Source organism: Carcharhinus amblyrhynchos, chromosome 8, assembly GCF_965287045.1.
Source record: "Carcharhinus amblyrhynchos chromosome 8, sCarAmb.v2.hapA, whole genome shotgun sequence".
Classification (NCBI taxonomy): domain Eukaryota; kingdom Metazoa; phylum Chordata; class Chondrichthyes; order Carcharhiniformes; family Carcharhinidae; genus Carcharhinus; species Carcharhinus amblyrhynchos.
The window spans coordinates 120817542-120842299 of record NC_137331.1 but is presented as its reverse complement, the minus strand read 5'-3'; the positions used below and the strand labels follow the sequence as shown (position 1 = coordinate 120842299).

At 43.9% G+C, this 24758-nt stretch overlaps 1 protein-coding gene across 2 annotated transcripts in view; it reads left to right on the top strand.

Moving 5' to 3' along the window:
• Positions 1–24758, top strand: part of LOC145346872 (protein LYRIC-like) — a 72858-nt gene that overhangs the window by 6320 nt on the left and 41780 nt on the right. For both annotated transcript variants that reach the window (XM_080194733.1, XM_080194732.1), the window contains exons 2-3: positions 16882–16995; positions 20726–20816. In XM_080194733.1, the coding sequence (XP_080050859.1) occupies positions 16882–16995; positions 20726–20816 (205 nt within the window). The remainder of the gene's footprint in view (positions 1–16881; positions 16996–20725; positions 20817–24758) is intronic.

The window sequence follows — 24758 nt, the reverse complement described above, 5'->3', positions numbered from 1 at the left end:
TGTTCAATACATAGGAGTGATGAGTGTATTAGTGGTTTGTTGGTCCTTATTTTAGGGTATTGTTAAGCAGGTTAGGGCAGTAGTAGTTCTAGTGATTAACCAGGTCAGGTGGAGAGTATATTAGGCGAGGAGTAGGCTACCATCCCCAAGAACGTTTGTTCCCTTTTAGGAGCTTCTGAACTGATCGATCTTCGGAGACTTGGTTCTTCTGGGAACATAGTGTCCTGTTGGTTGCGGGATCCAAATGTGAGTGTGAGGGTTTCAGGTCAGCGTTGGTGGAGTCATTCTTTGGTTGGAGATCAGGCTGCTTAGAGGAGTAGGTTATCTCCTATCAGTGTCTTATATGGAGACTTCTGTCCTCAAGGTTTGGGTTTCCCTGTGGGTTAGTGTCCAGTTTCTTGTGAGTTGTGCTGATATGAATATCCTTTCTGCAAAAGTTATCCTGCAAAAACGTCTGGCTTCAATCGGATAATCCGGACTCTCCTCTCCTCTGGGGCTTTCTTCTTTCATTCAAGTATGTAGGCCGTTATAAAAGCTCTGATCTATTATAGCTAACCCTGAAGCGTTTCCCTTACATTGTCAGGAGACGGAGGGTTGTATCTCTCCCCGAGATAATCTGTTGCTGAGTGTCATGATGATGTTTCTTCTTGTTCGTGGCATTTCCTTGGTGGAAAACGGTTTACGTTTTCTGGTGATTAGTGCCTCTAATATGGTTGGAGAGGAGGGAGGTTTGTTGTGAGCCTGTGAGGTGTATGAATCCGTGGCTTACTGATTTCTGTACATGACAGCATAGATTTATACGCCACATTGTGTACTGAGTACCTGAGGTTCCCCCTTTTCTGGTTTATCTTTTCACTGCTTGGAGGTCCTGGGATGTTAAAGTAGGCATTGGTTGTTACATATTATCTCACAAGGGATCCTGTATATTGTGTAGTTCTGTCTCTGTTATCGTGTGGAGGAGGGTGTGCATCACAGGGCCACAGGCTCATGATTGCATCCTGTGATCCCCCACTCTGTATCCTTTCTTTATCTATATGAGAGGAGATGTCGATTGCATGACTTGATCATTGGAATTACTTGTCTCAATTGGGGACTTGTTGCATTTTGTGGAAAGTGTAAAACTGAAAACATCTGAAAACTATTTGCAAAAGGTTAAAAACAAGTGATAAAGTATTTCTGCTTTCTCTCGCCCCTTGCCATTTTGAGCAAGGAGAATAAAGACTGTCCCCAGATATTGTTGCCCACTTGCTAGATGCTGGCCATTTCCCCCTCAGTATGGGCAACAAAGGCCAACTGCCTTTTCTGTTGCTTTTATTCAAACTGGAAGCAGACTGGGATGAGATGGGATTAGGGAGGCATTCAGGCATAAACATGACAAAGCACAATGCTCTCGCTTTGTCGCAGATTTTTGGGCACTGAGGAAGCGGAACGTGGCCACTGCATGCACAGTGCCGAGCAGGCAAGCCCTGTCACCAAGGAGGTGGGCATAGAGGACAACAAAGATCTTGTATACCTGTGGTTATCAACGCTGGTGCTAAGCCCCAGAGGAGTTCAGCCTTTTTCAAGGAATGGGAATCTTTTAAATATTTAGGGAAAGGGTTATCCAAATACAAGTTTACCCAGAATGCCTCCTTATACATGCAACACTTTTATGTTATATAGGATTACAATTCAATGGGGTGGCACAGCGGTTAGCACTGCTGTCTCTCAGTGCCAGGAACCCAGGTTCAATTCCCAGCTTGGGTCACTGTCTGTGCGGAGTCTGCACATTCTCCTCGTGCCTATGTGGGCTTCCTCCGGGTGCTCTGCTTTCCTCCCACTGTCCGAAAGACACACTGGTTAGATGCATTGGCCATGCTAAATTCTTGCTCAGTGTACAGAGACAGGTGCGGGAGTGTGGCATTTAGGGCATTTTCACAGTAACTTCATTGCAGTGTTAATGCAAGCCTGCTTGTGACACTAATAAATAAACTAAAAACAGTGGGAGGGTGCATTCAACCAACTGGTTTAAAACAACCGAAATACATGCCCACCCAACATCTCATTATAGCCTTACTCCTACTTCCCTCATCCTTCTTGACCTACCTGTAGTTTTTGACAGTCAACCATGCCACCCGCCTCCAACACCTCTCCAAAGCTGTCTAGGATTTGTCTCACTTGGTTCAATCCTTAATTATCTAATTGGAGCCAAAGAATTACTTTGATTTGATTTATTATTGTCACATGTGTTAACATAGTGAAAAGTATTGTTTCTTGCATGCTATACAGACAAAGCATACCGCTCATAGAGAAGGATCAACTTAATGCAAGGTGAGTCCATTCAAAAGTGACACCAGCAGGGAAGAAGCTGTTCTTAAGTCAATTGGTACGTGACCTCAGACTTTTGTATCTTTTTCCTGAAGAAAGAAAGTGGAAGAGAGAATGTCCGGGGTGCATGGGGTCCTTAATTATGCTGGCTGCTTTGCTGAGGCAGTGGGAAGTGGAGAAGGAGTTAACAGATGGGAGGCTGGTTTGTGTAACGGATTGGGCTACACTCATTACCTTTTACTTGCTTCTCTTACTGCTCTCTAACCATTATCACAAGTGTTCCCCAAGGATCTGTCTGAGCAGAGTCTGCCCATTCTCCCTGTGTCTGTGTGGGTTTCCTCCGGGTGCTTCGGTTTCCTCCCACAGTCCAAAGACATGCACATTAGGTGGATTGGCCATGCTAAATTGCCCCTTAGATGTATAGGTTAGGGGGGTAAATGCGTGGGGTTATGGGGATCAAGCCTGATGGGATGCTCTGTCAGAGAGTGGGTGCAGACTGAATTGGCCGAGTGGCCGCCTTCTGCACTTTGGAGATTCCACGACTCTTAACATAGACAGAAGGTACAAAATAAAGGGCATAATTTGAAAATGGGTGAATGAGCAGGGGGACCTCATTAAAAATGTGCACAAGTCATTAAAGGTTGCAGGACAGATTGAGAGCAGTTAATAAATCATACAATATCCTGAGCTTTATTAATAGGGGCATAGAATGCAAAAGCAAGGAGATTATGTTGAACTTGTAAAAGTCAATCGTTCTGGGAGCTGCACTTTAGGGAAGATGTGAAGGCATTGGTGAGGGTGCAGAAATGATTCATGAGAACTGTTCCGGGAACTTCTGTTATGAAGATAAACTGGGTAAGTTAGGACTGTTTTGCTTGGAGAAGTGAAGGTTGAAAGGAGATTGGATAAGAGGTTTTCAAAATCACCGTGGGTCCAGACAGATTAGATAGGAAGAAATTGTTCCTATTCACAAAAGGATTGAAAACAAGATTTAAGATTTAAAATTATTAACAAGAGAAGAAAAAGTGAATCCTTTCTAGTTTACCCTCAAAACAGTCTTTAGTTCCACTCTCAGAGAAGACTTACTAGTGAATGAATGCAACTGCACAGTGGTTAGCACTGTTGCCTAACAGCACCAGGAACCCAGGCTCAATTCTGGCTTTGGGGGTCATTGTCTGTGTGAGGCTTGCACATTCTCCCGTGTCTGTCTGGATTTCCTCCGGATGCTCCAGTTTCCTCCCACAGCCCAAAGATGTGCGAGTTAGGTGGATTGATCATAGTATCAGGCAGCTTAGCAGGGTAAATGTGTGGGGTTATGGGAATAGGGCCTGGGTGGGATTGTGCCCAACGCAGTTTCAATGGGCTGAATGTCATCTTCCTGTACTGTAGGGATTATATGATACTATGACAATTTATAATAATTCTGTGTAGGAGCGAGGCCTCTAATTCAGCTCACTTCACCTTCACCCCCGTCCCTCCAGGAACTAACCATAGGTTGTAGAAATTCATTTCGTTTAGGGTCAGCTGGGAATTGAAATAAAAGGCATGGCTGGCATTTCTGTTGTGGCTTCCATGACCTTAGGTGTCCAAAAGTGCTCTGCAGTCTATGAAATACTTCAGAAGTGCAGTCACTGTGGTAAAGTAGGAAATGCCATTCATAATGAGAAAAGGAAAGAATGTTATCCATGGGGCAGATTGGTTTTGTTTAAAAAGACGTGTCAAAAGTGAGGAAAGCACATTTGGCAAGTCAGCGAGGGGGCCTTACTACAACTCATTAATTATTACTATACACAATTGTAATGGAGGTTTTTAAAATTATAAATGGGTTTGACAGAATAGGCAGAGAGAGGACTTTCCATTTGTGGAACTGGCCTGATAACAGACACCGACATATCACACACAATTTAGGAGGAAGTTCCCTACCTATGGAATGGTTAGAATGTGGAACTCTCTACCACAGGAAGTAGTTTAGGCAAACAGTTTAGATATATTTGTGGGAGGTTGGGCAAGTACAGCAGGGGCATGAAAGGGTTAGATTGAGATTGCAGGAGACTCAGATGGAGCAATGGATACTGCTGAGCAGTTTGTTTCTGTGCTGAAACTCTAAGGTAGATCTGACTCCAGTCAATTGGTTAACAGACAGAAAGCAGATAATTAGGTCATTTTTAGGTTGGCAAACTGTTAACTAACGGAGTTCTGTGAAGGTGTGTGCTCGATTCCAGCCACTTAATCTATCTTAATAGTATAGATTAAGACACCAACTATAATGTACCCAAGCTTGCTAATGATATAAAGATAGATGGGGCAGCACGGTGGCACAGTGGTTAGCACTGCTACCTCACAGCGCCAGGGATCCAAGTTTAATTCTGGCTTGGGTCCCTGTCTGTGTGGAGTCTGCACATTCATCACATGTCTGCGTGGGTTTCCTCCGGGTGCTCTGGTTTCCTCCCACAATCTGAAAGACGTGGTTAGATACATTGGCTATAGTAAATTTTCTCTGTGTACCTGAACAGGTGCTGGAGTGTGTGGCAACTAGGGGATTTTCACAGTAACTTAGTTGAATTGTTAATGCAAGGCTACTTGTGACATTAATAAATAAACTTTAATTTTAAAACACTTAAAGTTAAGGTGTCAGACAGGCATGAAGAGTTTGCAAAGGATAAGACAGGTTAAGTAAGCAGGCAAATAGGTGGCAGATGGGGAATAGTGAAGAGAAAGAATCATAGTTACAACACATAAGAAGGCTATGCAGCCTATTGAGTCCATGCTAGCTCTCTGCAAGAACAATGCAGCCAGTCCCATTCCCTGGCTTTTCCCTGTGGCCCTGCAAGTTCTATCCCCTCATAGACTTAATTCATTCCCCTCAACCCAGAATTGTTTTCATTCACTTTGATAGGAAGAATAGAGGGAGGAAAAAAAAATTTTTTTAAAAATGCTGCGGCAAGGCGTCATCCTGACTTGAAACATTGGCTCTATTCTCTCTCCACAGATGCTGTAAGACTGCTGTGATTTTCCAGCATTTTGTGTTTTTATTTTAAATGTTGGTGTTCAGAGGGATGTGGGCAATATTGTACACCCAAAGTTAGCACAGAGTTAACAAGAACCTTACTGAGGCAGGTAGCATCCATGCTACTAAAACTGGAGTTAGGTATGATCAGAGTTAATCGACAGAAAATGTTGACTTCAGTGGGTCAAATGCTTCAAGAAGCATTCCAGCGCCTGGAGACTGACACCCCCAATGAAATACAGACGGAGTGCAGTTGCAGTGACAATCTTCAGGTGTGCTAGTAAACCAATCTGCCTATCATGTGGATGTAAATGTCTCATGGCACCCTCTAGGGTGGCACAGTGATTAGCACAGCTACTCCACAGCGCCAGGGACCTGGGTTCAATTCCCAGCTTGGGTCACTGTCTGTGCAGAGTTTGCACATTCTCCCAATGTCTGTGTGGGTTTCCTCGATGTGGGAATGCCGGTGTTGGACTGGCGTAAACACAGTAAAAAGTCTGACAACACCAGGTTTTAGTCCAACCGATTTATTTGATAATTTATTTATCAAATAAATCGGTTGGACTAAAACCTGGTGTTGTCAGACTTTTTACTGGGTTTCCTCCCACAGTCTGCATGATATGCTGGTTAGGTGCATTGGCTATGCTAAATTCTTCCTCAGTGTACCTGAACAGGTGCTGGAGTGTGACGACTAGGGGATTATCACAGTAACTTCATTGCAGTGTTATTTTAAGCCTACCTGTGACACTAATAAATAAACTTCTCTCACTTCTGGGGTATTATTCTTTTCTAGAAACTGAATTTTAATGGATGGGCGGACAGCTGATTGCACCACCCCCTCACCACTGCTCAAACAGCATTCTCAGCCTGCCTGATGGAGAGTCACTGTACGTTTTAACTGTCTCTTGTGCTTAGCATAAAAGACAGAATTACAAAATCAGGAATAAAGTTTATTTATTAGTGTCACAAATAGATTCACATTAACACAGCAATTAGGTTACTGTGAAAATGCCCTAGTCGCCACACTCTGGCACCTGTTTGGATACACTGAGGGAGAATTTAGCATGGCCAATGCACCCTAACCAGCACATCTTTCAGACTGTGGGAGGAAACTGGAACACCCGGAGGAAACCCATGCAGACATGGGGAGAACATGCAAACTTCATACAGACAGTTACCCAAGCCAGGAATCGAACCCAGGTCCCTGGAGCTGTGAAGCACCAGTACTAACCACTGTGCTGTGTTCCTTTGAGATTATGATCTGAATGGAACAAAGTCCAGGATTAATGATGAACTGCAGGATAATATAATCATCCACAGAGTTTGAAAAAACCAAAGTGATGGCAGGATTATTGAGCAACACCCAGGATCCATCCGGAGTTTCATCAAAGGCACTGCGCCGCCACCATCTATTGTCACAAAGCCCCAACAAAGAAAAGTTTAGGCGCTGGTGGATGGCAAGGACCTGAGACTTCTGGCTGCCTCTAACCCTTCTCGACCAAGACCGTGGACAAGACATCATAAGACCAGTGGTTGGAGTCTTCATCTGACCCCATTCCTCAAAGATCGATACAGTGTGCTTCATTGAGCACCCAGCCCCAAATTGAGATTGTGAAAGCATGGCCACCAATTCTCATTTGGCCAAGAAGTTATCCTTGGCAGCCTTCGGGAGATCGGACACATTGATGCTCCGTATCCAAGTCAGCCAGAATGTATGACACTCCGCACAGTAGGATTTCCAAGAACTGAAGGCAGGCGTCCACAGAGGAAGCCGCCCCCTCCATTGACCAGATTCTCCGCTTCATCCATTTTCTTTCAGATACCTCACAGTCCATCAAAATGGGACCGGTGTCCACGCCTATACTCGTAATGGTGGCCATCGTCTCGATGCCAACACCATCACCGCAGGATAGGCCCACTCGCCAGTGAAACCGCTACTATGAACTGGGCCCCATCCCCAGCCTTCTCCAAGGATTTTCTTAACTCTGCTGCCCTGCCGAATTTAACCAGGATCATAGTGCAGATTATAGACATCAGGACTGGATAATTATGGGTTGTGCATCAGAATTAAAAAACTGATTAAAAGATGGGTAATGCCAGAGCTCACATAAACGTAGCCGTTCCTGCACTTGCATCACGGTAACCCCCTCAAGTTTAATCTCTCCAACAGATTGAAAACATTGCAGTGTCAAAATGAAATGCTTGCTTCAACTGCATTAATTTTATTGCTCTGATATTTTAATGTTCTATTCATCTGAAATATTTTTATTTAAAATAACTACTTGAGGTTGGCGCATTAACTGATTTATAAGGTCAGTAACCTTCTGTCATGTAGGACACAATGTACTGTTTTGTTGAAGTGCAACAGTATGTAACTTAGTGTGCATTTTTAAGGCCAAGTTGTAATTGTTGCTTGCTCAGCATCCAGATGCAGTTCAGAGATTCTCAGATCATCAAACATTGAACTGGATTTCTTTCAGTGGCTACTTTTTTAAAAAATCCAGTGTTTCTATAAATTGTAAAGTCTGGTTTACCTCCTTTAAATCAGTTAGAAGCTGTTTACTTCTACCTAGCCCTCAGGCAACATAAAGATCAGACTGTGTACAATTTATATAATAAGCATGTTGTCACCTTTGTGTTTTTCTTGATTTCTTAAACACAGTTTATTTACATTGAGCAGGCTTATTAATGTGACGGTGTTTTGCTATTGCTTTCATCATGTTATTCTAACTTTTCAGAAGTGATGATCAGTAAATCATCATTTACTGATAATTGCAAGTAGACTAATTGTTCTTTATTCTTAAGTCCAATGTGTCCAAAGAAAATTACAGCACAGGAACAGGCCCTTCAGCCCTCCAAGCCTGCACCGACCACGCTGCCCAACTGAACCTAAAACCCCCGACCCTTCCAGGGACCGTAACCTTCTATTCCCCTCCTGTTCAAGTCTTTGTCAAGACGCGCCTTAAAAGTCACTACTGTATCTGCTTCCACTACCCCTCCCGGCAGCAAGTTCCAGGCATTTACCACCCTCTGTGTAAAGTGTCCACATTTGATTTATTAATTAAGTTTATAAGCCTTGACATTTATACCTTTGGGAAATGTTTTCCTGTTCAAATCAGCAATAAATTTGTTTATATGGAATCCCTGTAGTGCAGGAGGAAGCCATTTGGCCCATCGAGTTTGCACTGACCACAGTCCCACCCAGGCCTTATTCCCTCAACCGCTCGTCTTTACCCTGCTAATCCCCCTAACACTGGGGTTAACCTTGCATGGCTAATCAATCCACCCTGCACGTCTTTGGTCTGTGGGAAGAATCCAGGGCATCCGGAGGAAACCCATTCAGACATGGGGAGAATGTGCAAGCTCCACACAGACAGTGCCTCAAGGCTGGAATTGAATCCCGGGTCCCTACCACTGTGCCACTATGCTGCCCAGTAGTAAATGCCCAGAGAAATCAGCTCCTAAATAATAGCAAAATACTGTGAATGCTGGAAATCTACAAATGCCGCAAAAACTCAATGGGCCTGGCAGCATTTGTGAAGAGAGAAACCAAGTTAATGTTTTGAGTTCCGTATGACGCTTCCTCAAATCTCAGAGAAGAGGTGTCATATGTAAAGAGAAAAGATTTAACTCTATTTCTGTCTCCACAGACACTGCGAGACCTGCTGAGTTTTCCAGTACGTTCTTTTTAAAATTGCCTCTTCATATGTGGTAGTAATCCTGGGTCTATGGTACATTTTCCATATACACGATTTCCTCTTCTCACCTGTGCGCTGCTCCCCCCAAACCACCTGTTCCAAGCTGACATGCGTAGCTGACCTATGAGACTACAGCCATTAGCACGTTTCCTTCCTAAGTTAGGTGCCATCCTAGCTTGGAACTCTATTGTTGTTCCTTCACTGTGGCTGGGTCAAAATCCCAGAACTCACTCCCTAACAGCACTGAGGGTGCACCTACATCTCATGGACTGCAGTGGTTCAAGAAGGTGGCTCACCCACCACCATCTCGAGGGGCAATTCTGGTGGGCATCAGTTGCTAGTGACCTATCTCGAATGATTAATTTAAAAGAAGAATGTGATAGTGAGGTGATTTGAGGCAATCTGCGGATGTACAAAGTTGGATGGGATTGCTGGTTCCACCTTCCTTTCTCGTACTCTGCAGGCTAATGATCCATCCAAAAGTCGTGAATAATTTGCCGGGTGTTAGCGATGGAAAGGTGGTAGGAATGGAGGGTCTTAATGACATTACTGTTACGAGAGAGGTGGTGCTCGACAGACTGGAGGGGCTGATTGTGGACAAGTCCCCAGGACCGGATGGAATGCATCCGAGGGTTCTGAAAGAAATGGCGGAGGTTATAGTGGATGCCTTGGTGGTTATTTTCCAGACGTCGCTGGATTCTGGGGAAGTGCCGGAAGATTGGAAAACGGCTATTGTTACGCCGTTGTTTAAGAAGGGTGCCAGGCAAAAGGCGGGGAATTATAGGCCAGTTAGTTTAACGTCTGTGGTAGGTAAAATGTTAGAATCCGTCATTAAGGAGGAAATTGCGAGGCATCTTGAAGGGAATTGCTTGATAGGGCGGACGCAACACGGTTTCATTAAAGGGAAGTCGTGTCTGACAAATTTACTGGAGTTCTATGAGGATGTGTCTAGGGCAGTGGATAGAGGAGAGCCGGTGGATGTGGTCTTTCTGGATTTTCAGAAGGCGTTTGACAAGGTACCTCACAAGAGGTTATTGCAGAAGGTCAGGGGACATGGAGTTGGGGGTAGGGTGTTAGCATGGATAGAGGATTGGTTGTCAAATAGGAGGCAGAGAGTGGGGGTCAATGGGTGCTATTCGGATTGGCGGTTGGTGACTAGTGGGGTGCCCCAGGGGTCGGTGCTGGGGCCTCAGCTATTTACCATTTATATAGATGATCTGGAGGAGGGAACCGAGTGCAGGGTGTCGAAATTTGCTGATGACACCAAGATTGGGGGAAAGGCAAATTGTGCGGAGGGTGTGGAGAGTCTGCAGAAGGATCTAGATAGGCTGGGCGAATGGGCCAGGAAATGGCAAATGGAATTTAATGTTGGCAAGTGTGAGGTGGTCCACTTTGGTAGGAAGAATGGTAGGAAGGACTATTACTTACGTGGCGAAAAACTGCAGCAGGCGACGGTGCAGAGGGACCTCGGGGTCCTTGTGCATGAGTCGCAAAAACCCAGCTTGCAGGTGCAGCAGGTGGTCAGGAAGGCAAATGGGATGCTGGCCTTCATAGCGAGGGGGATTGAATATAAAAGTAGGGAGGTCTTGCTGCAGCTGTATAGGGCATTGGTGAGGCCGCAGCTGGAGTACTGTGTGCAGTTTTGGGCGCCGCACCTGCGCAAGGATATTTTGGCCCTGGAGGGAGTGCAGAGGAGGTTTACTAGGCTGATACCGGAGTTGAGGGGATTGAGCTATGAGGAGAGGCTGAATAAACTAGGCTTGTACTCGTTAGAGTTTAGAAGAATGAGGGGAGATCTCATTGAGACGTATAAGATGATGAATGGGATGGATAGGATAGAGGTGGAGAGACTCTTCCCGCTCAAAAAAGACAGTAGGACTAGGGGGCACAGCCTCAAGATAAAGGGGAGGCGGTTTAGAACGGAGTTGAGGAGGAACTTCTTCACTCAAAGGGTGGTGAATCTCTGGAATTCTCTGCCCGTTGAAGTGGTGGAGGCTGCCTCGCTAAATATTTTTAAGAAGCGGGTTGATGGGTTCTTGATAAGAGAGGGGATTAAGGGTTATGGGGAGAGGGCGGGAAAGTGGAACTGAGCCACAACAGATCAGCCATGATCTTATTGAATGGCAGGGCAGGCTCGAAGGGCTAGATGGCCTACTCCTGCTCCTATTTCTTATGTTCTTATGTTCAAAAGACCCTTGTGCACAGCCTCAGTTTGGTGTGTGCTAAGTTTCACTCTTGCCCAACAAAAAATAAATTCTGTTGCAAAAGCTAAATACTGCGCATGTTGGAAATACCCAGCAGGTTAGGCAGCATCTGTGAAGAGAGAAACGGAGTTAACATTCCGGCTTGATAACCAGAACTGTGAAATATAACAGCTTTTGCAGATATAGCGGGTAGGAAGAGCAGGTTTGTGATAGGGTGGCAGGTGAGATTGAATGATGAGAGCGATGGTGGAGTTGTGGTAATATCGCTGGGCTGGTTCTAATGGCTGGCTAATGCTCTGGGAGCACAGGTTCAAATCCCACCGCGTGATCTGGCAAAATTTAAACTCTATTAATAAATTTGGAATCTAGAGCTCGTCTCGGCAGTGACGATCACCAAATTATTAGTGATTGTTGTAAAAGCCCATCTGGTTCACTAATGTCCTTTTAGGGAAGGAAATCTGCCGTCCTTACCTCGTCTGGCCCACATGTGACTCCAGAGCCACAGCAATGTGCTTCACTCTTAACTGCCCATGGAAATAACCCAAGAAGACATTCAGTTTAAGGGCAGTTAGCGATGGGCAACAAATGCTGGCTTTGCCAATGCTGCCCACATTCCATGAAAGAATACAAACAAAGCAAAAGGGTAAATAACGAGAAAGTAATGGCATGCAAGTTGGAGGAGGGTATCACTACAGCATCAGAATTTCAATTCTGAAAGTGGATGTAGGAATTGGTAATGAAAATCTAAAAATATTGAATTGAATCCAAAGATGTGCAGGTTAGGTGGATTGGCCATGCTAAATTGTCCCTTAATGTCCAAAGATGTATAGGTTAGGGGAATTAGCAGGATAAACATGTGGGGTTATGGGAATAGGGCCAGGAAAAGATGCTGTGTCAGAGTAGACTCAAGGGGCCTGCACTGTTGAGATTCTGTGATTCTATTCTATGAATGTGTTTTACCAGTGTCGTATTCGTGGTCCCACATGTACATCATCCTTGAATTGAGGGACAGCCACCCAACAGTGAGGGGGTAGATATAACTGAGGAGGGGTAGATATATCAGCAGGGAGAGGCCACTCAGTCCCTTATGCATGAACAAACTCTTGTAAGGTGCTGACCCCTGCTCTTTCCCTGGATCAGGAGATTGTTCATAAACTGGAATGCGTTGTCTGCAATCCGCTTTCACCAAATAGAATAGTAACTTTCAAACGGAAATCAGGAATACGCTTGAAAAGGAACAGAAATTGCAGGGCTATGGGGAACCAGCAGTGGAGTGGAGCTAATCAGGTAGCACTTTCAAAAGAGACAGTGCAGGCACAGTGGGCTGTTCAGTTGTATGAGAAATCAATTGTACAGGAAAAATCAATTGGTGATTCAATCGTACTTTCCGTAAGAACAGTGTACCCCACGGATGGTGTAACCAGGCGGTGGGTGGAATTCCTGTTACTGTTTTACTTGGCAGTTTCAGATTGAAACCTTGGCACTGATATTTCATTAGATTTTGAGGTATTGCATTATTGATTTAGATAATTAAATCAGCTGCCAATTGTAATAGATTAAGATTTAAGCCTTGTTGGTAATGAGTCGTGTCTATAATTGCTGTGGCATGAATTAATCCTTTTGAAGTAAACTGCCCTGTAGTGTGTATTTCCTGCAGAATAAGGTCAGGGACCAAAGTGGATAATGTTGGAAACTCTTCTACCTTAGTTTGACCTACCTTTGGGAAAGGTAGGGGAGGAAACAAGAGAGCATTGGTTTAAGGTGAGTGGCGAAAGATACAAAAGGGTCCAAAGGGGCAATTGTTTCACACACAGGGTGGTGAGTGTCTGGAACAAGCTGCCATAGGTAGTAGTAGAGGCGGGTACAATTTTGTCTTTTAAAAAGCAGCATTTAGACAGTTGCATGGGTAAAGAGTGAAGAGGGCCAAACACGGGCAATTGGGGCGAGTTTAGAGATTAAAAAGAAAGGTTGGCATGGACAAGTTGGGCCGAAAGGCTTGTTTCCATGCTGTAAACCTCTGACTTTATGACCTCTGACCCAAAACTTGTCATCTTATATCTTGCGTATTTATCCACGTTTTTATGATGTAAAGTAAATGACTCAAGGGCGAATACCAACATATCTTTCTTAGGCCAAGAGGATTTTCACAGTAGATTCATTGCAGTGTGAATGTAAGCCTACTTGTGATACAATTAATAAACTTTAAAGTGGGTGGACGGGTGTGTTAGAACTTCTAAGTCAGCATAAGCCTCCTGGCGATTCAATTTTCTGGCTATAACTGACCTTTGAAGGAACCTGATATTTCCCAAGCATTCCTTCATGTTCTCATTCTCTAACTTCATATAATGACTTATTGTAGTTCTGTGTGTTGAGAAAATGTAAATTTATGGCAGCTGAGGTAGACTTGGTTCAAGATTTAATGCTCACCATAAAATAGACCAACCACTGTAGATGTGGCCATTTTCCTACCTGGCATTTTGCATTTTCTTGAGATATTTTCTAATTCTTGGTAATCCATATTTGAGTTTTGATGTTGTGTTCGAATCAGGCTAGCTGAAATGTATGTGTAATATAATCTAAAAACAGATTCAGAAGATCAATGGCATTAATATTCTTGGTATTCCTTGTAATTTCTGATTGGGCCTATCTGATGCTGCTGACTTTGGGCAATAGCCCTCCAGTGCTTCTCCCAGTTACTCTGCAGTGACCGCCAGCAGGCTATGCAACTATGAATGACCTTATGGTTGAGGCTGTTGCTGCCAACATCTGAGTTCTGCATATACACATGACAACATAAGAAATCAGTGCATGAGTCGGCTATTCTACCCCTTGAGCATGCTCCACCATTCAACAAGACCATGGCTGATTTGATTGTGGCCTTACCTCCACTTTTACCCTCAACTGCCTTATTAATCAGACATCTGGCTAACTCAGGCCTAATATATTCAGTGACCCAGCCTCCAGTGGCACAGTGGTTAGCACTGCTGCCTCACAGTGCCAGGGACCCAGGTTCAATTCTCAGCTTGGGTGACTGTGTGGAGTCTGCATCTTCCTCCCGTGTCTGCGTGGGTTTCCTCCGGGTGCTCCAGTTTCCTCCCACAATCCAAAGATGTACGGGTTAGGTAGATTGGCCGTGCTGAATTGCTCCTTATTGTCAGGGTGACTAGCTAGGGTAAATGCATGGGGCTATGGGGATAGCGGCTGGGTGGGATTGTGGTCAGTGCAGGCCTGATGAGCTGAATGATGTCCTTCTGCACTATATGGTTCTATGATTCTGTGCTATATTCTCAGGGGGAAGAGAATTCCAAACATGGAGTGATGGTATACTCTCCACTTGCCTGGATGGGTGCATGTCCAACAACACTCAAGAAGCTCATCCAGGACAAAGCAGCCCACTTTGGCATCACATCCACAAACAACCACTCCCTCCACCACCAATGCTCAGTAGCCACAGTGTGTGCTATCTACCAGAAGCACTGCAGCAACTCACCACAGATCCTTAGCACTTTTCAAACTCAAAATCACATCCATCTAGAAGGACAAAGGCAGCAGATACATGGGAACACCACCACCTCCAAGCCACTCTGTACTGACTTGGAAATATATCGCCATTCCTTCACAGTCTCTGGGTCAAAATCCTGGAATTCCCTTCCTAATGGCATTGTGGGTCAACCCAGCGATTCAAGAAGGCAGTTAACCACCATCTTCAAAAGGGCAACTAGGGATGGGCAATAAATGCTGACCAGCCAGTGATGTTCATGTCCCACCAATGAATTTTAAAAATCCTCTTGAGAGGAGAAATTCCTCTTTGTCTTTGTCTTAAATGGGAGACCTTTTATTTTGAAACTGTGCCCTCCCCCATTACCCGAGATTCCTCCATGAGGGGCAACATCCTCTCAGTATCTATGTTGCCAAAACCTTCCAGAATCTTATGTTTCAATAGATCACCTCTCGTTCTTCTAAACTCCACTGAATATGGACCCAGCTTTTTTTGACCCTTCCTCACGAAACAACTCCCTCGTTCCAGGCATCAGCTGAATGAACCTCATAGATTACAAGAACATTAAATGCTGAAAAATCTCAGCAGGTAACCTTGACAGTATGTCCCTCAAGTAAGGTGATCAAGGCTGCACACAATATTCCAGGTGAGGAGAAAAGTTTTGATTTACGCCCTCTTTAGATTAGGAGCAATGAGGACAGTTTTGACACCCCAGCTCTCTCATCAGCTAACTTAGCAATGTAAAAAGTCTGACAACACCAGGTTTAAGTTGAACCGACTTATTTGTTAGTAAACTCACAAGCTTTCGAGGTTTCCCTCTTCTTCAGGTGAATCGAGAGTTCTGGCCTCAGACAGAGCATATGAAGCACAGACGGTTTACAGATTACTGATTAGAATGCGAATCTTTACGCCTAACCTGCTGTTCAAGTCTTAAAGTGGCCGACTTGAACAGCAGGTTAGGTGTAAAGATTCGCATTCTAATCAGTAATCTGTAAACTGTGCTTCATATGCTCTGTCTGAGGCCAGAACTCTCCATTCACCTGATGAAGAGGTTAACCTCGAAAGCTTGTGAGTTTACTATCAAATAAATCGGTTGGGCTTAAACCTGGTGTTGTCAGACTTTTTACTGTGTTTACCCCAGTCCAACGCCAGCATCTCCACATCATAACTTAGCAATGACCAGGGATTGAATGCGAGAGCTTCTGGCCCATTCAGGATAGTTTCACACTGCGTTCTGCCATTACAGCTCAGACCACAGGAGGGGTCATTTTGTCCTTCCCATTGTTCGCCAACCACCTCTCTGATTCAGACCAGGTATGAGAAAATAAGTTGGCATGCCCAGATCTGTTCTAGCTATATCTTGTCTTGATGCGGTTGAAAAATATCTAACTATCTCCCCATGACATTCAATGGCATTGCCACTGCTCAGTGCCCTACCTTCAACATCTTGGGGTTACCATAGATCTGTACTTATCCAAACGAACAAACTCAACAGAGAAAGCAATCCACCCGATTGGCACCCCATCCATCACCTTCAACATTCACTCTCTCCACAGTGGCAGCGCTACAAGATGCAACAAATCCCCAAACCTCTTTCCAAACACATGACCTTGACCACCTTGTGGAACAAGGGCAACCACTGCATCGGAACAGCACCATCTGCAAGTTCCCTCCAAGTTGCTCACCATCCTGACTTGGAAATATGTTTTGGCTGTTCCTTTATTGTCACTTGGTCACATTCCTAGTGCTTCCCCTCTAACAGCACAATGGGTGTACCTGCACCACATTGACTGCCGCCGTTCAAGAAGGCAGCTCCCAATGAGGGCAATTCCAAAAAGGCAACACATCCTGGTTTAGTCAGCGATAGTCGCATCCGAAGAAAGAATTTAAAATATCTTTTGTAGCTGCAGAACCTGTTTTCACAATTGGTGTTTGTTGTCTTTCCAGAAGGTTTCTGATTATTCTGTGGAATTGATTTGAATATTTGGTTGAGCAACATTAAATGCAAGAATAATCACAGCAAGTTTGTGTCCTGGTTGGGGAGTGACTCTTTTGCCATTCTTGAATTTAGAGGGTGTGTTCTCTCATTGTAAAATCACTGAGCTTGTGTTAACTTGTATGCAGAATCTAAATGCAATGTATTTATGGTGTGTCTTTAATTTCCAGAAATCCCAGCCGAATGGGCGAGCAGGAACTGAACCATTAGAAGAGGAAATTCTTCACCCATTTGAAAAGCTAATCGTCAAACAACAACTGGATACTGAGAAGAGAACGGAGAAGGTAGGGTGTGGGTGGGTGTATGGTGTGGGATGGCTGGGATTGATCTGGATGTAACACACTGTTGGGCAGCTAGGGATGGCCAATAATGCAGATCTTGCCATTGATGCCCAAGAATGAATCTTCACAGTGAGACAACTGGAACAGGAGTAGATCACGGATATATTTTAGATGATAGCACAATTTAGCCAAGGGATATTGAGGAAGAGCCTTTTTAGACAGCGAATGGGTAATTGGACTGGACTGGGGCTTGCTGCCTGTGAGGGTGGTGAAGCGGAGACGGGGAATGATTTCAAAACAAATTGCATAGACAATTGAGGGAAATAAACTTGCAGAGTCACAGGGATAGGTAGGGGAATGGGTCAGATTGGATTGCTCCTTGGAGAGCTAGCATAGACTCGATAGGTCAGATAGCCCCCTTTTTGTGCAGTAGATGATTTTATGACTCTAAATGCACAATTAAACTTAACAGTATTTTTCAAAACCTGGTGTTATGTTATTGCTGAAGTCCTGAGGTGATATGTAGTATTAATATGATTGCTCGGTGTTGAGGTAAGGCTTTATTTAGTTGGGGCTCCGAAAACCTGATAACTTGTTGCTTTTGGAATATGGGAAGCCTATTTTCCAGGTGCATCTTCAGATGTGAAGATGCAATCCCAAGTTCTATCTAGTGCCGAATGTCTAATTAACTGTTCCCAGGTTGAAGTTGCTCTCCTGTACCACCACCACCCAGTTGTGCAGTTACCTGACTTTAAGTTGCAACAACAAACAGTCCTTTCCAAAGGAACTGAGTCTCAAACATTACCACAGCTTAAGCAAGTGCCAGTTTAACTTTTTCCCCGATTTAACAGTATTCTTTTTCTCCCTTGAACAACTTCCTGAAATATTGGACTCTGTAACTGAGTGCTAAATTCTCCTCCAAAGGAAGGAGCGAGCAGACTGCAAGCGCTCTGGGAGGACAGCCAGATTTCTTTGCTTCCTTCTGTAGTCTCCCTGATATCAAACCCAACCTCATTAGGGAGATTTTAATTGCCTCTGGGCAAGAATCCAATGCACAGAACTTCCTTGCACTGCAAATGGATTACAAACCTATTAGTTGGAAAAATACTGCAGTTCTTCGAAAAATAAATCCTTGTAAAATAGCGCAAACATGTGTTATGTTTATTGGAAAGGTCTTGGAGGGCAGGGCTACAGTGGTTCCTACCGGCTGGCAATAGTTCCAGTTCTCTCCACGAAGTAGCTCCAAACATGCTACCTCCTGTTACGCTGCTGCCCATGCCCACCTGTGTGTCATCTCATCCGCGCCATCAGTGGCTCACAGAGTGTGTGGGAGACAGATAAATGTAAAGAAGCAACGTAATAAAAATGGAAAGGTTCAAGGTTAGTCCAGCACTGACCGAGAGAAAATACATGCTTGAAACAGACGGCATAAATGCTTTAAGGAACATCCGGCAGTTGTGACAGGCACTATAGGAATGCAAGTTTAGCCCTTTTGTTTTTGAAGGAAAAGCTTCATGCTTGTGCGAGGGAGAATGGAATTGAGGGCAGGGTGGGGGGAGGCTTGTATAAGTACCAGCGTAGATCAGTTGGGCTGAATGGTCAGTTTTTGTTTTGTGTATTCTGCCTGATGGATGTTGAAAAGGGAAAGCAAATGAGAAATAAAGGCAAATTCATCAAACATCTACCACTTCCTGACCGTTGCAATGAAGTCTCGTTATGGAGGTTGCAGAGCTAAAATTATGCCCCTAATTATATAGCAAGGCGAATGGAAGCAAAATGTATATCTTGGTTCATCCTCAAAAATGAAGATATGGAGCAAATTGCTGCTCACGGAGAAATACAGTGGACCAGTGAGTGAAGTACAGAGAGCTAAGGCTTGGCAATGAGGCAACAGATGAAAGAAATTATTTCTGATTATACAGCGCCTTATGGTGGCCTCTGGGTTCTAAAAGTTCTTCACAGCCAGCCAGCAGTGTAAACTCTCTTATTATGTAAGTGAACACAGGAAACAATTTCTATGCATCAAACAGCCCCACAAACAGCAAATGAGAGGAATGGCCAATTATTCTGGTTTTGGCATTGGTAGCTGAGGGAGAAATATACCATGGGATCATTTGCAGCTTAAAGTCGGAGAGCCATTTACAGCACAGGAGGAGGCCTTTTGTTCCATCAAGATCATGCTGCCTCCCCATGGAGCAATCCAGTTAATCCCATTCCCCGCTCTATTCCCATAGTCCTAAAGTTTATTTCATACAATTGTCCATCCAATCTCCTTTTGCAATCATTGATTGCCTCTGCTATCCCTGCATTTCTGGCCCATCCCTGGTTCACCCAAGGAGGCAGTGGAGGGAGAGTGGTCACTTACTCAGACTACAGCTGTGTGTGGGAAGTAGGCACTCCCACAATGTTTGTTTTTTTTTTACTAAGCTGTGGGCATCTCTGGCAAAATCAGAATTTTATTAGTGGGGAGCTGGCTTCTGGACAACCTTGTCGTTTGTGAGGGCAGTTAAGAGTCAATCAGCTGGCAGCATCAGAGTTGAGTCAATCCAGTGTCCCTCAGCACCAGGGCTCGATTCCAGGCCTTGGGTCACTGTCTGTGTGGAGTTTGCACATTCTCCCCATGTCTCCGTGGATTTCCTCCAGGTGCTCCAGTTTTTTTCCACAGTCCAAAGGTATGCAGGTTAAGTGGATTGGTCATGCTGCTTTGCCCCTCAGTGTCCTAAGATGTGTAGTTAGATGAGAGTAGCCATGGTAAATGTGTGGGGTTACAGATAGGGAGGGGGAGAGGGCCTGGGTAAGATAGTCTGCCAGAGTTGGTGCAAACCTGATGGGCCAAATTGCTTCTTCTGCCTTGTAGGGATTTGATGATATTTGTCACGATGATCTGAAGCAAGGCTAGAGTCAGATGAAATGATGATGATGATGTGGGGGTAGAAACTCAGTTGTAGGGAGGGGGCCAAAGATGGTGGTTTTTGCCTTCGCAGTGTTTAATTATAACTGTTGCATGTCTGAATGTCAGACGCGCAGGCAGTTGGCTTTTTACAGTAACCTGATAGTATCACCTTTTTTGAACTGATACCGGCTTCTTTGGGCAGCATTTCGACAGGGTTCAAATTCTGAAATGCCCATGTTGGGGTTTGAACTTTGTCCTCTGCATTTTTAGTCCAGTAACATAACCAGTACGCTGCAGTATCCAAGCTACATTGTGGGCAGATAAGTACTGAAGGGATTTCCCTGTGTTGTCTTGGGTATTTCACACTGTCTCCAATGTTGTCTTTCGCTAACTTGCTTCATTTACAACATGTAGTCAAGCTTTTAAAGTGTTTCTTCTGTTTGTTTATTTCAGATGCACTGCTGAACCAAAAATACTGAAACTATTCCAATAATTTCATGTCATGAAAACATTTTTCCCCAGGTTCAATATAGAGCCACAATATCTGTAGGTATATGTGGGCAAAAGGAACAGTAAGGAATGCTAATAGTTAAAGGAGACTCGTGTGAAATGTAACTACTGCACAGGCCTCTTTCTGTCCTGTTAATTCAATATACAATGGGCTGGATTTTTTTATTTTGAATAGCACAGCTGCTCAAACAAATATGCAATATTTCTAAAAAGGCCACACGATATTTATGCTTTGTAGACATAAATATAATTCAGACCTTCCATATTCACCAGCTCTGTTCAATGAGTTGTCTTATTTTTAAAAGAACTGACCCTTGGTCCTTTTAATAGACAAAGAAAAACAAGAAGAAGCCAAAGGCAGATCTGAAACAGCTGCAGGATGAGCCACAGAGCTGGGCTGAAGGTAAAGAACCCGATGAAGGTGGGTGTTGCTAAAACATACGTTCAAGCTTTGTCCTTTTTTTGGAATTGCCTAGGATCTTAGGAAACCTTATAATTCCCCATGTTAACACCTCAGCCAATGAGAGCAGACTTGCCAACCAACCAGCACCCTTTTCTCCTGCAATACAAGTTGCTGTGATTGCTTGAAATTTGGCACTCTTGTCTTTATCCTGATGAGTGCAAGACGAAAAACTTTGGCAACATGCCTCCATTCAGCAAAATTAAGCTTTTACGCATGGAATTCCAAGTATTCTGAATTTCTTATTGTTATTGGCTTGGGGATTGTCAGTGGCTAGACCAACATTTATTCCCACAGTGGTTAGCACTGCTGCCTCACAGCGCCAGAGACCTGGGCTCGATTCCTAGCTTGAGTCACTGTCTGTGTGGAGTCTGCAAGTTCTCCCCGAGTCTGCGTGGGTTTCCTCCGGATGCTTCAGTTTCCTCCCACATTCCAAAAGTTGTGCTGATTAGGTGCATTGGCCATGCTAAATTAGAACATAGAACATTACAGCGCAGAACAGGCCCTTCGGCCCACGATGTTGCGCCGACCAGTTACAAAACAATGACCCACTAACCTAAACCAATCCCTTTTCGTCCATAAACCTATCCACGGATCTCTTAAACGCCCCCAAACTAGGCGCATTTACAACTGCAGCAGGCAGGGCATTCCAATCCCTCACCACCCTCTGGGTAAAGAACCTACCCCTGACATCCGTCCTATAACTACCCCCCCTTAATTTAAAGCCATGCCCCCTCGTGCTAGATTTCTCCATCAGAGGAAAAAGGCTATCACTATCCACCCTATCTAAACCTCTAATCATCTTATATGTTTCAATAAGATCCCCTCTTAGCCGCCTTCTTTCCAGAGAAAACAACCCCAAATCCCTCAGCCTCTCCTCATAGGACCTCCCCTCCATACCAGGCAACATCCTGGTAAACCTCCTCTGCACCCTCTCCAAAGCCTCCACATCCTTCCTGTAATGTGGGGACCAGAACTGCACACAGTACTCCAAGTGCGGCCGCACCAGAGTTGTGTACAGTTGCAACATAACGCTGCGACTCCTAAATTCAGTCCCCCTACCAATAAACGCCAAGACACCGTATGCCTTCTTAACAACCTTATCTACTTGATTCCCAACTTTCAGGGATCTATGTACACAAATTTTCCCTCAGTATTCCCAAATAGCGCCAGAGTGCAGCAACTAGGGGATTTTCACAGTCACCTCATTGTCATGCGAATGTAAGCCTACTTGTGACTAACAAATAAACTTTTTAATTTTAATAAATAAGTTTTAAAACTTATAACTTGGTTATCCAGCCCTGGTTAAGAGGATGGCGAAAGCCATTGTCTCACACCTTTGCAGCCCATGAGGTGTATGTGCACTCACAGTGCAACGGGAAGGAAGCTCCAGGCTTTTGAGCCAGCGACAGTGAAGGAACAGAGATACACTCCCATGTCAGCATGGTTCTAAATGGTAGAAAGATCACATTGAATAAAAATAACAGCCTTTATTTTGTGCAGTTTTAATTCAAATCATGTGTTAATTTGAATTGTGAATCAACCGTGCTTCATCATAGAATCCTTACAGTGCAGGAAGAGGCCATTCAGCCCATCAAGCCGGCACTGACAACAATCCCACCCAGGCCCTGTTCCTACAACCCCACGTATTTACCCTGCTAATCCCCTGACACAAAGGGGCAATTTAGCATGGACAACCCACCTATGTTTGTCATCATTCACTGAAGGTGAACTTTGTTGACTTTGCTGTGAATTTATTTTCCAAAAAACTTTGCTTCCTTGCTTGTGGGTGAAAAGAATCTCTGAAAACCTGTAGTGCCAGGTTCTACTCCAGTGAACCGGTGCAAAACCTTAAGACAAACTAAAACTCTGATTGAATAAATAAATGAAAATTCTGGAATCTTCTAGTAAACAACTGGTCGGTGGAAAATAATGTCACTGGAAGTAACAAACATAGCATTCATAATCGAACCAGTAGGGATCCTATTCAATTGCAATCACAATGGCCCTTATCAATTTTTTTCAAGTTATTCAAGTGCTGGCCCAGTCCCATCCCTAACTGCCCTCCATTTCTGAGGGCAGTTGAGAGTCAACCTCATTTCTGTAGCTCTGGAGTCACATGTAGACCAGACCAGGTAAGGACAACAGATTTCCTTCCCTAAAGGACATTAGTGAACCAGATGGGTTTTTACAATGATCGACTGTGGTTTCATAGTCATCGTTAGACTTTTAATTCCAGAAATTTTATTGAATCCAAATTTCACCATCTGCTGTGGTGGGTTTTGAACACAGATGCCCAGGCATTATCCTAGGTTTCTGTAGTATTGGTCCAGCCCAATACCGCTATGCTGCTGCCTACCCAGCCATGATTTATTAAGCTGTTATTAAGTAATGTCTTTCTGAGATTATTGATGATTGTCATCTGGAATTACGGTAACTTTACCTTTAGATCTTTCTGGTACCCACATCATCATTTTGCTTTGATTTTAAGACCAACGTTATTAAGCATCTTTTTTAACAAGGAGAAAGCTAAAAGAGAATTTGTTTAACTCCTAGCTGTTTGTACTGAACAGTTCAGAGTCTGCCTGCGCTCCCTGTTTTGGACTGTGCAAGAAGGATGCCTGCTCAATAAGGGACTGTTTGCTACTGACAATAATTGAGCCGTGTTCTGGCAACCAGTGCTAGAGGAGAATTGGTTCAGAAGCTGACATTTCCTGTCTGCAATATTTGCTCATCTGGTTTCTGTTACAAGTTTAGCAAAGAGGAAAAGAATGTTGCAATTTTTTTTTGGAAGAGTGAAGACAACCAAGTTTGCTCTAGGGAAATCTTTATCTGTCCTTGTTGCATTGATATTTTCTTACTTTCTGCCAATTTCTCTTTCCTTTCACCCTCCGCCAACTCTTGAAAGTTTGGACTCTGCTGGAATCCAATTCCAGAAGTCCTCACCTCACTGTGCACACAATCAAGTACATGAATCCTCTCTCTGATTTAATCCCCTCCAATGCATAAAAATCGCTTGCCTTTAAAACTGGCAGGACTTTTTCTGACCTCGGGGCATCCCTACACACTTTACTCATTGTGTTACTCTGGAAGTGTCATCACTGTTGTAATGTAGGAAACTCTGCAGCTAACTGTTGCACTGTTGTGTCCCACAAAGCAACACGCCTCCCAACCATTCTTCACAGTAGTGTCTCAGGGTCTTTTACCCTCGCTTGTAATGACATTGGGGCTTTGGCTAAACATCTCATCAAAAAGATGAGAGCACTGACATGTAGCACTCCCTCACTGAAGGCCAACGGAGATGTTTGTGCTCAAGTCCTGAAACCTGAACCCACAATCTTCTGATTCTGAGGTGTGAGTGCCACCGGCTGCGATGTAGCCCTGAAGCCAGTTGTAACAGAGTCACGGCTAACTCGAAGCAATTAAAACCCAGTGAGAGTGAATACAAAACAAGAAAGAAAACAAAGCTCTTTTCAATTGAGAAGAAAATTTAGCTGTCCCATTACTGCATTTTCCGAAATATGATTTCAAGATGAACTCTGTGAAGATTTCTTTAAAATTTTCTTGATCGTTTCAAAATAACTGACTTTTGTTGAAAGCCAACAGTTTAAAATTGGCCAACATGGTATTTGTCCATTGAGAGGTGTATCATTTTCACAAAGGTGAAGGTTTTAAATGTATCTTCATATGTGAAGGTTCCAGGCACATTACCCAATTCAGTTCAAAAAACAGTGAAGAATGATTCCACTATGACTTGATTTGATTTATTATTGTCACATGTTGTAACATACATGAAAAGTATTGTTTCTTGCAGGCTATGCAAATAAAGCATACCATTCATAGAGAAGGAAAGGAGAGAGTGCAGAATGTAATGTTAGTCATAGCTAGGATGTAGAGAAAGAT